This window comes from Arachis ipaensis, chromosome B7 (assembly GCF_059453495.1).
Source record: "Arachis ipaensis isolate K30076 ecotype BB chromosome B7, ASM5945349v1, whole genome shotgun sequence".
NCBI lineage: Eukaryota > Viridiplantae > Streptophyta > Magnoliopsida > Fabales > Fabaceae > Arachis > Arachis ipaensis.
Genome location: NC_142442.1, coordinates 10,929,990 through 10,946,577, shown reverse-complemented (window position 1 = coordinate 10,946,577; position 16,588 = coordinate 10,929,990). Strand labels below are relative to the sequence as shown.

At 33.9% G+C, this 16,588-nt stretch overlaps 2 protein-coding genes across 6 annotated transcripts; both read left to right on the top strand.

Moving 5' to 3' along the window:
- The first annotated feature begins 3,721 nt into the window (after positions 1-3,721).
- On the top strand, positions 3,722-5,881 carry LOC107608225 (uncharacterized). Of its 2 annotated transcripts, none has more exons than XM_021107299.2 (5): positions 3,722-3,883; positions 4,028-4,126; positions 4,240-4,323; positions 4,678-4,900; positions 5,322-5,881. In XM_021107299.2, exons 2-5 carry the CDS (start codon positions 4,028-4,030, stop codon positions 5,693-5,695), a joined length of 780 nt encoding a protein of 259 aa, XP_020962958.1. In that variant the 5' UTR covers positions 3,722-3,883; the 3' UTR covers positions 5,696-5,881. The 2 variants fall into 2 exon arrangements, with proteins under 2 accessions (XP_020962958.1, XP_016165568.1); XM_016310082.3 differs by having other exon boundaries at positions 3,722-3,900.
- A 2,668-nt stretch (positions 5,882-8,549) lies between these two features.
- Positions 8,550-13,701, top strand: EGY2 (ethylene-dependent gravitropism-deficient and yellow-green-like 2). Of its 4 annotated transcripts, none has more exons than XM_021107298.2 (13): positions 8,550-8,645; positions 8,750-8,949; positions 9,065-9,131; positions 9,941-10,069; positions 10,744-10,794; positions 10,890-11,000; positions 11,081-11,155; positions 11,253-11,358; positions 11,459-11,552; positions 12,061-12,214; positions 12,547-12,754; positions 12,946-13,106; positions 13,245-13,701. In XM_021107298.2, exons 1-13 carry the CDS (start codon positions 8,550-8,552, stop codon positions 13,491-13,493), a joined length of 1,701 nt encoding a protein of 566 aa, XP_020962957.1. In that variant the 3' UTR covers positions 13,494-13,701. The 4 variants fall into 4 exon arrangements, with proteins under 4 accessions (XP_020962957.1, XP_088349499.1, XP_088349500.1 ...); XM_088493374.1 differs by lacking the exon at positions 8,550-8,645 and adding an exon at positions 9,371-9,440 and having other exon boundaries at positions 8,867-8,949; XM_088493373.1 differs by lacking the exon at positions 8,550-8,645 and having other exon boundaries at positions 8,652-8,949.
- Positions 13,702-16,588: the final 2,887 nt, after the last annotated feature.

Below are 16,588 nucleotides of genomic sequence, written 5' to 3'. Positions count from 1 at the left end.
TTTTTTAATGTAAATTTCTTGCTTTATTGTCTACAAATTAATACAATAGGCAATTTTTGTCTATTATACAAAAGGATCTTTTGTTATTGGAAAACAAACGCATCAAAGAAATTGAAAACTCTTTACAGATTTAGTAAGAAAATTTTGTCTCTTCTAAATCTAAAAAAGACTTAAAGGTGTGATGTGATTCTATTCATTTTTTATTCTTATTCCTAACATGTGTTGTATCCGCAGTTTTTCACAGTTTACATGATGCCAGCATCATTGCTTATTCTATGCGAGAAATTTTGACTTACTACCCACACATTCATTATCAACTTGGGCTACTGAGAGATATACATCACCAAAATCAAGTCAATATAAAAAAATAATTTCTGCTACAAAATTTTCTATTTTTTTTTCTTTTTTTTTTCACTCTCTTATTCACCACTATAAACTTATTTTGTTACACGCAGAGAAAAAAAATATTCATCTTCATCTTTATTTTTTGCTTTTGAGCTTTTTTTACACAACAAGGTGGAGTAAAAAAAAAAAAAAAACAAAAACTCATAACGCTAAAAATAACAATTTCTAGTCATCTCCGGTATTGTCATCAATAATCATAGGGTTTACCACCAATCTACTTGTTGTAACTTGTAAAGGATCTATTAATAATGTCCACCAGACTTGAACCTTGATTTTTGAAGATTCTATCATTTCTTTCTAACCAAATTGTCCAGCTGACTATAAAAAAGCTAACCAACCACTGCTTCCGTTCCATCTTTCTCGCTGATATATCCGTCCAACTTTCATAGTGTTGCTTGAGCGTACCTGAAATAGTTTATATCCTTCTAACAGCGAATAACCAAGCACACCACATCTGCCAAGTGAGCTCACAACCAATAAACAAGTGAAAATCAGTTTTAACAGGCTTATGACATAAAACACACATGTTATCATTCTGGTCAATAACACCTAATCTACATAGTCTTTCCCTTGTATTCACCCTACCAACCAGTGCAAACCAAGTAAGCAACTCAACCCTTAGTGAGACGAATCCTCTCCAAATAGTACTAGTGAAGCCATAGCTTGTGATATCTGCCGGAAGTACCTCTGCCTGCAATACCTGCACAAAGAAGTTAGTAGAATAAATACCCTTTTTTTTTTATCAAATTTTCAGATCACTCTGTCCTCTTTCTCAGTTGTCAGTTGCACTAATTGCAGAACCGCATGAAGTTGGTTTACTAGTTCCAGCTCCCATTGCAACAACTCTCGTCGCCACTGGAAATTCCAAATCGACTATAACCCATCCCAGAACCCACAATCCCCTATGACAGATCCTTGAAGATTTGAGACCGAGAAAAATCTTGGAAAAGTAACTTTCAGAGCACCATAAGGTAACCAACTATCCTCCCAAAAACGGATTATCCTGCCATCCCCTAGTTCCATAGCCAAGCTTCTGATTATCTTCTTTCTCACTTGTGGCTCCCTAATTTGTAGTTGACAAATACTCCCTCCCGTCCTCCTTACTCCACAAAAAGCGTTTCTGTAAGGATATTATTTTTTCTGCTACTGCCTTCGACATTTTGTACAAGTTGAGATAGTAAATAGGCAGGCTATTAAGAACAGATTTAATGAGAACCAACTTTCCCGCTTTATTTAGAGACTTTGCTTTCCACAGACTTAGCTTTTCTTCTACCTTGTCAATCACTGGTTTTCATGTCTTGATCAGCCTCGGATTTACCCCTAGAAAAATGTCAAGATATCTGACAGGTAAATATGTCTCTTTACACCCCAACAGTCGATACATCTGTCGTGCCCAACTCTGCTCACAATTAATCGGGATCAAGTTAGACTTGTTAAAATTAATACTCAACCCTGACATCATCTCAAAGCAGTGCCGCAACCGCTTATAGTTTCTGATCGTCTCTTCTTCAGAAGGGCAAAAAAGTATAGTATCATCCGCAAACTGCAAATATGACAACTCAATGTTATCTCTTCCAACCAACAATGGAGTAATGCGTCCATTCTGCATCGCCTCTCTAATCATCCTATGTAGAACATCTACAACAAGCACAAATAGAAAGGGAGAAAGAGGATCCCCTTGTCGTAGACCCTTTTCTATTTTAAAGGGTTTAGAGAGAGAGTCATTTATTAGGACCGATATAGACGCAAAACACACACTCTCTTTTATCCACTCCCTCCATCTATGACCAAACCCCATCGTCTGCAAAATAATATCCACAAAACTCCACTTGACTCGATTATAAGCCTTTTGGAAGTCTAGTTTAATAATTGTCGAGCTCTTTTTTCTCAACTTCAGCCACTGCACAGTTTCATATGCAATCAAAGCCCTACCCTGCACAAAAATACTTTGTGTTTCTCCTACCAACCCTGGCATTATCTTCCGCATCCTTCGAACCAGGATCTTTGATATAACCTTATAAACACAACTCACCATACTAATCGGCCTAAGGTCCTTGATTTCTTTAGCTCCGACAAACTTTGGCGCCAAAGCCACCCAAGTAACATTCGCATTCTTAGGTAAAACAGCTGACTGAAAGAATCCCATCACGGCAGCAGTGAACTTCCCATAAATATTCTCCCAACACTTCTTAATGAAATTCATATTATACCCATTACTGTCTAGTGTCTTAATTGATTCACAATTCCAAACTGCATCCTTAATTTCCTCATTAGATGGCATCCATTTCAATTATGCTGCATCCTCTTCAGTTATCCGGTTAACCAGTCTATCACGGAACTCTATCACTGACGACTTTTGAGCTGCTTGATAAAATAAAGTGGACTAAACACTCGATTGATTTTAAAGAATTTTAGATAAGATATTTTGATTTTTATCAAAGTTTTTTTAGTGTTTGAAATGAAATTTTGTTTTAAGAAAAAATAAGTTGTGATCTAATAATATTTTTTAATAATTTAATTATTTTATAATAAAATTTATTAAAATTTATTTATCCAACATATATATTAAAAATTTCACTTAAAAGCACTAAAAGAGTTCATCTATTTGACAGAAAAGTTATAGGACTTCTAAATTAATAAAGTTTTATTGAAAATTAAATTATTTGAATTTTTTTGGAACAAGTTAGCTACTTATTTAATAAAATATGAATTATATATTTATTTATTTGTTAATAATTAATCACATAAGCACATGTTTATATAAAAAAATTGAGGATGGTTAAAAATTTTATTTTATTTTATTAAATTACTTCATATATAATTTATTTTTGGATCAAAATTTTTGAAAATAAAAAAATTAATAAAGTAATAAAATAAAAAATTAATTACTTTTAAATAAATATAAAGGGGAGTGCTAGGGAAACAATAAACATTTTGAACAACATGAACAACCACCAATCAAATGAAAATACACTACACCATAATTTAATGCTACTAATTAAATTTACTCTTTAACCCTATTAATTTACATTATTTACACATTATTCAAAAATCTTGTTGGTTACCTGTACTTTTTCAACTTATATTTAATAAAAACTATAAAATTATCTCAACTTTCATCCTTTCGTCCTTTCATGTTCATAGTATGAGCGCAGAGCGTACAAGGTATAACTTCCACTGACTTTCCTCATTTCCATTTCAAGACCATCATATTTATGCATTGCTGTCTTACTCATTCCTTAATCACAGTACTGTCACTGTCACACTGATCAAATGCATTGCATCACACAAATGGAAAACTTATTTGTGTCCCTTTGAATAACCCACCACCTCCAAATATTCATTACTCACTCACTTCTTTTCTATTTCTCTCTTTCTCTCTTTCATTATTTTTCCAACACCACCAACTCAATCATACCAAGAAAACCAGGTTCAGCTGAAACAAGAAAGAAAGCTAGCTAGGGCATGGCGCCAAGAGGTAGACCACGCAAAAAGGTCCTACATTTCACACACTCTTGATCGCTATTTCTTGGGATATCTATAAAGTTTCGATTTTTAATGCGTTTTTGATCATTTCGCATTTCCCCCTTTTCTTGATGGCATTTTTTTTTTCTGTTTGCAGATGGTTGGAAGCTCAAGAATGGATGCTGCCCTTGATGCAATGACGCAGTTTGGATTCGAGGGAAAACTTGTTCAAGAAACTGTTAACGAGCTTCTTGATGTTAGTCCAATATTATTATTATTTGTTAAATAAAAGATATGGATGTAAGAATGTGCCACGAATAATATTTTTGTAGTCAGTCTTAATCTTCTTGCTTTACTCATAATCTACAGGTTTATGAAGGAGCATGGCCTTTTATTGAGGATGGCTCTTACAATCTCCTAATAGAAACCATACTTGCCAAACAAGAAGACAAGGTTATTTGGTTTTTAATTCTTATTTTGTTTCCATTTGCTGCTTCATTATATGTTATGAAGTGGAAATTGTTAAGGTTTAGATATGATCAAGTCTTTACCGATGAATTATGTCAATGAAGTTACATATTTTCATTTTATTTGCTTGCTAAATGCATTCCTTGTCTTCTCTGGAAAATTCTGTTTTCTATAGTATTTGAACACCAACATTGTACTAATCTCTTTTACTAATTAAGTAAATTGAATGAATAACATGAATAACTATGCTAGACATGAATTAAGCCTAGATTACTATACACACCACTTTTTTTTGTGGATATAACAATTAAAATTTACATGAATCCTCCTCCAAACAAGAACAAGGAGGAAAATTTGCAGGAGAATACAAGAAGGGATGGGTTTGCTCTGACATCTTCAGCTGATGCTACTTTTGCAACTGGGATCACTGAAGTTGGATCCTCTAGCCTGGTGGTGAATCATGACCCTTCATTATTGCATGCTAGTGCTGATGGTTTGGACTCTGCATCTCGAACCAATGATCATGATCAAGATACAATTCCACCTTCTAATCAATCAATAGGTAATTGAATCCCATCCTTCATCACTTCCCTCTCATTGAAGTATATATTTGCATTCCCTGAAACAAGGTTATTATTCATTCTTTACAACTTAGACATTATCACTAAATGGCTAAATCTATATCTTTCTTCTTTGACAGTTGAAAAATCTTATATCTATCTTAATTAAACATAAGTACTGAATGAATAATGATTCATGATTGGTATTTACTCCTTCTCATCCTAAGTAGTATACTAAGCTGGTATTCTAGTCAATGGGATACTAAGCTGCAAAGAAATGATGAATAATGTAAGCTTCCGATAGAGTAAATTAAATTCAAATTGATATTCAGTTGCTTAAAAATGCTACGGTGCACAAAAAGTCAGACACCACGTATTTGTGTATAAAGCTTTTGCTAATACCAAACATTGTGTTGTTTGCAGATGTTAAGGATTCAACTGTTCCAGCTGAAAGAAAAGAACAAGATGAGCCAAACCCTGCAAACAATGTAAATACCACCACACAAACACATATGAACAATGTTGGGACCAGTTTTGTGAAGACTAACATGACTACATCCTTGGAAGCACCTGAGAAGGTTCAGCAACGCAGGCGTAAGCCTTGCTATGGTTGGATTAGTGATGATGATAGTGATGATGGCAAAGTGGAACTCATTCACTTGCCTCTTCCTCCATTACCTGAACACATAGAGAAGTTACTTGGGCAGAGTAGTAGTGTTAGTGTAGCATCCCAAACGAAAAGTAGAATCAGAAGAGGAATGCGCAAGAGTAGATGGGATGAAAAGCCAGATGTGTGAACATTGTACAAGCCAAATGGTGATAGTAATGATAGGGACTAACACACTGATGAATTAAATGAATACTCTTTAGTCTTTACCTTTGTATGATGTTGACCCAATTTGAGTAACTGATTTAGTTTATATCCCATTTAATATAGAAAAGGTGTGAGTTGTATATTTTGGAAAATTTATTTATGACTTCCTCCGCCTAAATTGTGATTAAATTGTGATTTTTACTTATGATTTTTTTTGTTTACCTTTTTTTTTCCTGCTTTTGAATTTAACTTTGTTTCTCATTGATATCAATTTAAATAACATTACTCCACTACAATATTTTACTGATATTATATACACATACAACCTTTTATTGATTATTTATCTTACAATTTTGTTTTGTATATACATTGAAAATTAATTATTAAATTTGTTACCTATATGACATATAGAATACATATTAAAATATTAAATATATTATGTGTGTATACAAAAAAAACTATTAAATTAGTTATTTTAATAAAATATATATTAAAATATAAAATATAAATATATGTAAAAAGTGTATAAACATAAAATAATATATATTTATATACAAATATATAATAATTAATTTTTTAAATACACAATAATTATATATTTAAAATGAGTGATACAACCATAGTTGTCAGAACCGAGCCGGTGATCAAACCGATAAAGTTACTGAATTACTGGGTTACTGATTCAACCGGTGGGTCACTGGTCGAACCGGTTAATCCGGTATAATTAAATAATTATGTAAAATTTAATTATTTTTTCTTTATTATAAGTACTTTTATTTTATTTTTATAAAAATAATTATCATTTTTAAATTTTAAAACTTTATTAATTAATTTATATTTATTGTATTATTATATTATTATAAGTAAAAACTTACATATAGTTAATTTTCATGTGAAGTTGATATTTAAAAATAATTAGATAATTTGACAAGTTTAACTAAATATCATCTAACGATTTTCAACTATCAACTTCATATGAAGACAACTGTGAGTCTTTACCTATTATTATATACTACAAGTATTTATTAAAAAAATAATATTAATAGATATCATATAATCATGAAAAAAAAAATAAATTATAATTAATAATTTTTTTATTTTTTAATATATATATATATATATATATATATATATATATATTCAGTGACGAATCCAGAAAATTTATGTTGAGGGGGCAAAAATAATATACATTACTATCAAAAGATATATTAATCTAAATTCAAAAAAATAAAAATGCACATTAATTATTCGAATAAAAAAAAGTCAAAAATTACATATAATAAAATAGAAGAAAATATATTTTTTAAAATATTTTTTTATTATTATTTCTATAAATAAAAAATATATATTCTAAATTAGTAAATTGATCAATTGACTTTAGAAATTTATATACAACATAATTACATATAATAAAATAGAACGAAAGATAAACAAATAAATAATAAAGATCACTAAATTGAGAATAAAATAAAATATATAAATTTATAAAGAGAATAAAAAATTAGATTAATACCTAAACTATAATGGCTTGAATTATAATTTGTAATTGAAAATATCAAAAAGAGAAACAATGAAATTGAAAGATACATAGAGTCATAAAGAGTTATATTAAAAAAATAGAAAACTTAAAAATTTACCTTTTGATGAAGAAAAGATGACCACTAGAAAAGGAATATAAAAAGAATGTTGAAACTAAGAAGATGATTTAAAAGAATAAAGGAGTGATGACGACTGAGATTTGAGAATGAGAGAAGACTAAATTTGATTATGTTAACTAATAGTCAAAATGATAAAAAGATAAAGTGGATGAGACTTTAAATAATTGGACTAAATTTATTTGTAATGGGGTCATTTAAAATTTAAAATGGGGCATATTACATATGTATATATATTTTTTTTATAAGAGTGGGGGCAAATGCCCCCCTAATTCACTACCTGGGTCCGTCCCTATATATAAAATTTATAGTTAAATAAAATATAATTGATTTAAAAATGAGTGACTTTAAAATTAAAATTAATTGAATATAAATAAAGTAAAAAATTGCTATATGTATTATAATTTGGATATATGTTAGCAAGAAGCAATGTAACTTGGTGGTGTGAATGTTCTTCTTGTAATCTTGGAGTTAGAAGTACCAATCCCATGACAACCATTTTTTAAAATTTTCCAAAAATGGACTGGCAGAATCTAGATGTATCGTAGCTTTGCCTTCAGTTGGAATTAAACGGTTCGATTCGGTTTGATTTTTACTCGATTTGGTCAGTTCTGACCAGTCCAATATGAGTTTAACCGATTTATTCTGATTCTCTATTTTAAACGGTCCTGACCTTAGACCGAATCGATATAGAATTTTGTTTGCTAATTTTTTAATTGAACCAATTGATTCGGTCCATTTTAATTACTATGGATACAACTTTCTTCTTTGGTTGTCTATTGGAATGACGCATTCGGTCTCAATTTTATTACAAAACACTTTTTTCTTACCTACAAGCAATGGTGTTTAAACTTTAAAGTATTCAACGTTTAATAAGTGGAAAACTATAATATTGTATCGAACTTCGTGAAATTAAAATACAAGATACTGATGTAATTAGAGATCATATTTTACTTTTTTAATTGTTAAAAAAATTGAGGGATCCACTCTCATGTAAGTGCAGACATAACACAAGCTAAAAGCAAGCAGCGTTAAATATTCGCACACCTTGCAAGTTACATGCCTCAATAAATAAATAAATACAATTAAAACAGAAATATGAAAAAAAAAATGAAATCTCAATCCATAATCTTCTTACGTGTCAACTCCTGATTGGTTACCCAAAACTTCTCCCGCTTACCTATGTCCTCGAAGCACGAGAAAAAAAAAAGATCTTTTCGCGGTAACTACAAAAAAAGGGGGATAGCTTGTCTTCTCTTCTCTTCTCTGCTATTCATAGTACTAAATATACTATCGATTTTCACTATCTAATTCTAATACTTAAATTCAATCTTTCTTTTCAATTTCTCATTCTAATGAAGCTAGGTTTTCATCTTAATTAGGTAACTTCACCTATCTCTCTGAACGAAAAAACCATGAACTTCTCGGCGGCACCGTCAGCCACTTTTCGCGGGAATCTCGTTCCCTCCTCGCGCTGCGCCACTTGCTTTGAATTCAATCTTCGTTGTCAACTTCCTTCCTCCATTGGTTTTCGCCGCTCTCTACGGCGTTGGAGTTCCTTCAAGCTGAGCTCGAGCTTCAGGTAGCGGCTTTGCTTTCCATTCTCAGTGGAATTTGCGTTTTATTTGTTTATTTGTTTATTTTTTCTGAATTATTACTGATTCTGCTTCGCGTGGCGATGTTATTTTGGAATAAAGAGGGAAGAGACGAATTGCTTGTAGTGTTACTGAGCCACATTCAGATCCCGAGGGTGACAATGAGGAGGTACTTTCAGTTTGCTTTGGTACTATATCTGTTGGAGAATTTGTGAGTTGGTTAATTTGTTGTAACTGTCAGGTTAGTTAGAAATCAGAAGTTAGTTATAGTTAGTTAGTTTGTTTCAAATTTTGACAATTTGCTGCACTATATCTATTAGACTAGCATCTGTTATAACAGTTATTTTAGTTTCAGAAGTTAGTGTCAATTAGTTTCAAATTCTGATCATTGGTATCTTTTTTTTTTAGTTTAAAGATTCTTAGTAATATTCTTTTCAACTTCCTCTACTTCACTGTTGACTTCATCTTCAGGAATCAGGTTGGTTCTCTTTAGGCTCTTCAAAATGAAGTTTGTCTTGCTATGGATTCTTTCTAGTTATGTTAGGACTTGGCTTATTTGGAATTTTGCAAAATTGCATGGATGCCTTTATGAACCAAGCCAATTGAATTTGGATAAAGTTGAAATTTTGATAATGAAATATAGGTTTTCACATTAGTACGATATGATAATAGTAATTTTCTGTGCTATCTAAGATCTGAATTCTCAAATGATTTTCTGAATGATATAAAACTATAAATTAAATTTTATGCTTATCATAGCAGCGGCCAAACATGCAAAACATTTCATTTGGAATGTGAATATTTCAACAAATTAGATGTCAATCTTATTGGGTCGTTTATGTTTTTTATTTTTTATTGTTTTTTTAGTTGACCATTCACACAAAAACATTGTAGGAAGAATGGTCGTCGCTTCTTAGCTTTGCGTGCTGCCATTTACTTTTTCCTCAATAACATTTAATTTTTTTCAATTTTCCTTAGGAAAAAAAAGAACATAAAACTGGAGAAACACAACCTTTGCAAGATTCCTTTGAGCAAAGTAGTCCTCAGTCTGAAGATGTAGAACAGCTAAATAGTTTTAGTGAAAATAAGGATCAAAGTGATGTGCAGGTAATGTTTGACTTATTTATTTTTTGTTGCTTTAAATTTGGCAATTTGGTCCTAAATGGTTACATTTCCATAGTTTGTGTATATTCTATTTTCTTTAGTCATTATTTTCTGTCTTTTTAAAAACTGCTCAAAGGACTGTTAGTCATGTATATAGTGTACTCAATAATCCATTTGAAAAATTGAGTTTATTATCTAGTCCACTCATGATGTATGCAACAGGCTAATTTTGTTTTAGGCACTATTAAATATAATTCTGTTCCCTCTCTGTTTCTCCAACAGTAACTGTTGAAGGAGCAGGAAAATTAATTGATCATGAAGGATTCTGGTCGCCACCTGAATGTAGAAAATGTGTATAGCTATTGTCTATGTTATCTGGTATAATTTGTGGAAACCAAAGCATTTATGGAGGTACTTACTTTTGTTAGTCTCATTATACGACTAGTTGCTTGCCGTTTAGCATTTTAAGCATCTGGCTGACAGTCTAATAATAGTTCAGGAATATAACAGTCTCCTATTCCCCAAAAATTTGAACTTCCATCATCAGATTTGGTGTTAGTTGTAAAGAAAGAAATAGAAAGAGGAAAACTCCATCATTTTCATTTGGAGTGACAGGCATTGTATCCTCCAGCCCTGCTTTTGCTGATCTCTTATTCTTTGGATTTGTGATGTAACAGAGTGTGGATACCATTGAAGTTGCCAGTGGATCACCACTGCCAGGTGTGAAGGTGATTACATAATATGTTTAATACTTCCTGCATTAAAAGAGGCATACTTGTTTTTTCAACCCATTTTCTGCATTTCCGTTCTTTGTTCTAAACAGCCTCAGCAACTGGATGATGCAATAAAAATTCCCAAGGAAACTATTGAAATTCTTAAGAACCAAGTATTTGGATTTGATACCTTTTTTGTGACAAGCCAAGATCCTTATGAGGTGTGCATCGATCTTTCCTCCTTTTCTGTTTGCGCACGAAAATGTTCTTGTTGTTTTACGATCTTTTGTTTGTCTGCTAGGGTGGGGTGTTGTTTAAAGGAAATCTACGAGGGCAAGCTTCTAAAAGTTATGATAAGATATCAAAAAGGATGCAAGTATGTTACTTCGATATATATATTGTTTTCTGTAATTTGGTTAGGTGGATGTGCTACCAGTTCCGTAACTACAATTCTGCATATTTTTTTGTTTTAGGAAAAATTCGGAGATGAATACAAACTTTTCCTGCTGGTCAATCCTGAGGATGATAAGCCAGTTGCTGTAGTGGTTCCAAGAACAACCTTACAACCTGAGACAACTGGTACACTTATCTTGTGGCTGCAGAAAAAGTGGATTTTTTTTTTGGAGAAAATGAAGTTAGAGATAATTATTTGAACTTCTGGTGTTAACTGTCTTTGCAGCGGTACCTGAATGGTTTGCTGCTGGAGCTTTTGGACTTGTTACTGTGTTTACGTTATTGCTTCGCAATGTTCCTGCTTTGCAATCTAATTTATTGTGAGCAATTTTCTTTCTCCTTAATTTGCCACATTATATTCTTTAAACTCTTTAAGTTTAAATTTAGTATACGACAACTGTTTTCTTTGTTTCCTTTACTGACCTAGCGTACTTTATTCCATCCTCAGAACAGGTTTTACTAGTAAAAATGTTGGGTACGAAATTATTTATCTTTTTTTTAGTTGTTATTTTCTTAATAGGTTGTTCTTAATAAATACCTTGGCTTTTGACGAATTCTTATTCATTTCTGATGTAATATTTCATAAACTTTTTTCAGAAATTCTCTAGTTGCTGACATCAGTTTATCACATAGATGCTTCAGTTTTTCTTGCACTTTTAATCCTATAGTGTAAATTTTGTTTTATGCATATTTTTGAGGTATTAAAACTGCCAATTGCCGCATAAATCTGGATTGGTTAATAGCCTCCAATTGCTGCATAAAGATTTTTGTTAATTAGCTAGTTTTGCATTGCGATTTTTCACCCAAATGATGTTATTAATATTCCAGATCAACTTTTGACAATCTGAACTTGTTAAAGGATGGCTTGCCTGGGGCCGCTGTTACTGCTCTCATTCTGGGTATACATGAACTTGGCCACTTTTTAGTTGCCCAGAACATTGGTGTTAAGCTTGGGGTTCCATTCTTTGTTCCTAGCTGGCAGGTTGTATGATACAAATCTGTATCTGTTAAATCTTCTTTTAAATATGTTTCTCCTTAGTTTCTTTATTTAGCTGACATTGATTTAGTCCACCATATTCTCTGCCTACTCCCTGTAATATGTATTCCTTAAATCATTCAGAGTATGCATACTTGTGTAGAGCATTGATTTACGTATTGTTAATTAAGTATCCATTTGATCATGCATCTCATCTTGAAACAATTTATCTGTGTGTTTGTCTTGGCAAATGTTAAGTAAATGTACTCTTTATACGTACACTTTCTATGCTCTTCTATAGTATTGTACAAAAATTCTTATGAGTAATTTGGTGGCAGATAGGCTCTTTTGGTGCTATTACAAGGATAAGAAACATCGTATCCAATCGTGAAGATCTGCTAAAGCTTGCTGCTGCTGGACCAATAGCTGGCTTTTCCTTGGGTTTTCTGCTTCTGCTTTTAGGTTTTGTCTTACCTCCAAGTGATGGTCTTGGCGTTGTTGTTGATGCCTCTGTATTTCACGAGTCATTTCTTGCTGGCGGCATTGGTAAGACCATGAACTTTAGATAGGCAAGCAGAAAAAGATTTGATGAATTGTGCGTGCATTCATTTGTAGGTTGTAGCAATAATCAGATGAGCCTTTCTTTTTCTCCCTAGCTATGTCAACAAATTAAAGTTATTAGTCCCATAACTGAATAATATATCATTGACAACACTGACAATTTTTTCCCCCTTTAGCAAAGCTGCTTCTTGGTGAGGTGCTCAAGGACGGCACGCCAATCTCCGTCAATCCTCTTGTGATTTGGGCATGGGCAGGGCTTCTTATTAATGCCATCAATAGCATTCCTGCCGGAGAGCTTGATGGAGGGAGAATATCTTTTGCCATATGGGGAAGAAAGGTATCAAATCACTTTTAGTAATTTCCTTTGAACTAGAAAATATTTGAGCGAAACTTGTTTTGCAAGTATCATAAAGAGTTATACGATCAATTAGATCTAATTGCTCTTCAATGTTGCTAATGTAAGTGTATTTGGCAGGCGTCAGTTCGCTTGACAGGATTTTCGATTGTGTTGCTTGGACTCTCGTCTCTGATTGATGATGTAGCATTCTACTGGGTAGTTCTCATATTTTTCTTGCAACGAGGTCCAATTTCTCCTCTCTCTGAAGAAATAAGTGATCCTGATCAGAAGTATGTTGCGTTTGGAATAACAGTTTTGCTCTTAGGCTTGTTGGTGTGCTTGCCTTATCCTTTTCCATTTACAGATGAAACACTAGCAAGTTTCTAGCAATAATGGCCACGTAACTCTGGCAGCACTGCTAGAGAGTGTTCGTGCATGAAAGTTTTGAAAAATTGAGTGTACACTATAGGATTGTCAATGAATCGTAACCGTTAACGTCCGTTCAAACATATACTTCTCAAGATATCAAACATCATTGTTCCACACGTCCCCCTTTGTAATTCATGGAATTCGTTTATACAAGGACGTTTTCTTTTTTTTCTTTTTTTTTTTTCCCTCAATGTTTTCGACTTTTCTCCTCTGTTGGCCCCTTATGTAATTCCTGTTTTGATTTTTCAATGGTTTAAAGGTTGGCGGATTCTTCGTGTAGAAGCCACTGTCTTGCTATATATGTATACGGTGTCTGCTTTCTTATTGTGACAAGTGTGTATGCTAGGGAACCAGAGGTAACATTTTGCAGTGGATGTTCAAATGCAACAGCTCACGTGATCGATTAGCAACATCTCCAAATCTAATTGAGGGTTTAGATGGGTTAATTAAGGTGAGATGGTAGTGGGACTGTGTTTAGTTTTTTTTCTTTTTTTTTTTTTGTTAGATTGTTAACAGGGAAAAACAAGTAAACTTGGTTATAGTGGCTTCGCGACAATATGGTATGACATATTGAGATGCAATCATGGTATATACGTTCCAAAAAAAAAAAAGACGTTTAAATTTACTCAACTGACCTTATAATATTTTTGGTAGAATGAGGCGAAGCGAAACAAAACAAATCTATATCATGGGAATCATATCCACTCTCACAAGAGACGAGTTGGTGGGCGGCACCAGGCAAGGAACGCGGAATACATTGGAAGAGTTGGGATAAGATAGCTTTTTTTTTTGGAAAGAAATAGCTCAACATTTTAGTAGAGCAAGTACATATAGACTAGGTGCATAATTTACAACAACTCCTATGTCATCTCCGGCATAGCCATCGACAACGTGAGTTATTTATCATACCATTGTATAGCACATGTAAACGCTTGATCCACACAATCTGCAACTCCTGTTGTTTTACTCTGAAATATAGCTTCATTCTGTCTTAGCCAAATAATCCATATTACTGAGAAAAATCTCACTATCCAACTCTTACATTGTTCTTTTTTACTGGCATATATCTCCAACTCTCAAAGTGATCTTTTAAATTACCTGGAGCAGTCCACTCCTGTCCAAACGATGAGATCCATGCACGCTACACCTTCCAAGAGAACTCGCAAGTAACAAATAAGTGTTGGATATTTTCAACATCCTTCTTGCACAACACGCACAAGTTATCGTTCTGTTGTAGGATTCCCAGTCTACTTAGTCGATCCTTTGTGTTGACCCTCTCTACCAAAACAAACCACGCGAACAACTCGACCAGGGGTGGAACTAACCCTTTCCAAATTTCCTTTGTGAATCCATAGCTCAGAATCTCCTCATCCAAGGTCTCTTCCTGCAAAACCTGCACAAATGAGTTAGTAGAATAAATTCCTTCTTTATCAAACCTCCACACCACTCTATCTTGCACATCTGTTATTAATCTAACAGAATGCAAGACTTGTAGCAGCTGGTCCAATATATCGGTCTCCCATTGGCGTAATTCTCTCCTCCATTGGAAGTGCCACACCCACTGTATCCCATCCCAGAACCCACAATCTCCAATTACTGATCCTTGTTGGTTTGAAATCAAGAAGAGTCTCGGAAAGGAGTCTTTCAGCTTTCCCACTTGGAGCCATGTATCCTCCCATAATTTGGTGTATCTACCATTTCCTACTTCCATAGCAAGGCCATCAATCATCTTCTGCCTGACATGTTGCTCCTTTATTTGTACTTGACATATGTCTCTCCACGGGCCTCCTCGCTTTGATAATGCCTGAGTTGACAACAAATGATTCGGATTCAAATTATTGCAGGAGCACACAATCTTCTTCCACAGAGGACATTCTTTCTTTGAGAATCGCCACCACCATTTAAACAGTAAAGCAGTGTTACAGACTACTGCATCGCCCACACCCAACCCTCCTAGCTTCTTTGGAGCCTGGACCATCTCCCACTTCACGAGAGCCATACCCGGTCTTCCATCATCCTTTCCCCAGAAGAACCTCCTTTGCAAGGAAATGATTCTACGTGAAACCGTGTTTGGCATCTTATACAAGCTCAGGTAGTATATAGGTAGACTGTTGATCACCGACTTGATGAGCACTAGCTTTCCCGCCTTACTAAGCACCTTTGCTTTCCACAAGCTCAGTTTCTCCTCCACCTTATCCAAAACCGGCTTCAAAGTTTTCACCAACCGTGGATTTGCTCCCAGGTTAATGCCAAGACACCTCACCGGTAAAGCTGCCTCCTGGCACCCTAGTAGTTGACACATCCGGCTGACCCACTCCTGGCTGCAATTTACTGGTATTAAGTTGGACTTTTCAAAATTAATGCTCAATCCAGACATAATTTCAAAGCACCTCAGTAGTCTCTGATAGTTTCTCAATGTATTCTCTTCCGGCGGACAGAATAATATAGTGTCATCAGCAAATTGTAGGTGTGACAACTCTATATTATCCCTCCCGACTAAGAGTGGAGAAATCCGACCGTTCCTTACTGCCTTTCCAATAATCCTGTTAAGCACATCGACCACTAGGACAAACAAAAAAGGCGATAATGGGTCGCCTTGCCGTAGGCCCCTCTCCATCTTGAAAGGTTTCGACGGTGACCCATTAACCAGAATGGATATAGATGCCGAGCTAACACACTCCCTAATCCATGACCTCCATGTTCTACCGAAGCCCATCTTCTCTAATACAGTATCGACAAAACACCATTTAACTCTATCATAGGCTTTATGGAAGTCCAGTTTGATAATTACTGATGCCTTCTTTTTCTGTTTTAACCATTGCACCATTTCACATGCAATTAAGGCTCCATCATGTATCTTCCTCCCCTTCACAAAGGCAGTCTGTGATTCCCCAACCAAACCTGGCATCACGCTCCTCATTCTTCGAGTCAACAATTTAGAAATAACTTTATATACACAGCCAACCATGCTGATAGGTCTGAGATCTTTAATCTCCTTTGCCCCAATGAATTTCGGCACCAACGCTACCCATGTGACATTAGATTCTTCTGGT

Bases quoted from the DNA above. Each gene is read 5' to 3' on its own strand.
- LOC107608225 (XM_016310082.3), top strand. From the start codon at position 3,871: ATGGCGCCAAGAGGTAGACCACGCAAAAAG. The intron at 3,901-4,027 runs GTCCTACATTTC...TTCTGTTTGCAG, and splicing joins GAGGTAGACCACGCAAAAAG to ATGGTTGGAAGCTCAAGAAT. The intron at 4,127-4,239 runs GTTAGTCCAATA...CATAATCTACAG, and splicing joins CTGTTAACGAGCTTCTTGAT to GTTTATGAAGGAGCATGGCC.
- EGY2 (XM_021107298.2), top strand. From the start codon at position 8,550: ATGTCCTCGAAGCACGAGAAAAAAAAAAGATCTTTTCGCGGTAACTAC. The intron at 11,359-11,458 runs GTACACTTATCT...CTGTCTTTGCAG, and splicing joins CTTACAACCTGAGACAACTG to CGGTACCTGAATGGTTTGCT. The intron at 11,553-12,060 runs GTGAGCAATTTT...TTAATATTCCAG, and splicing joins GCTTTGCAATCTAATTTATT to ATCAACTTTTGACAATCTGA.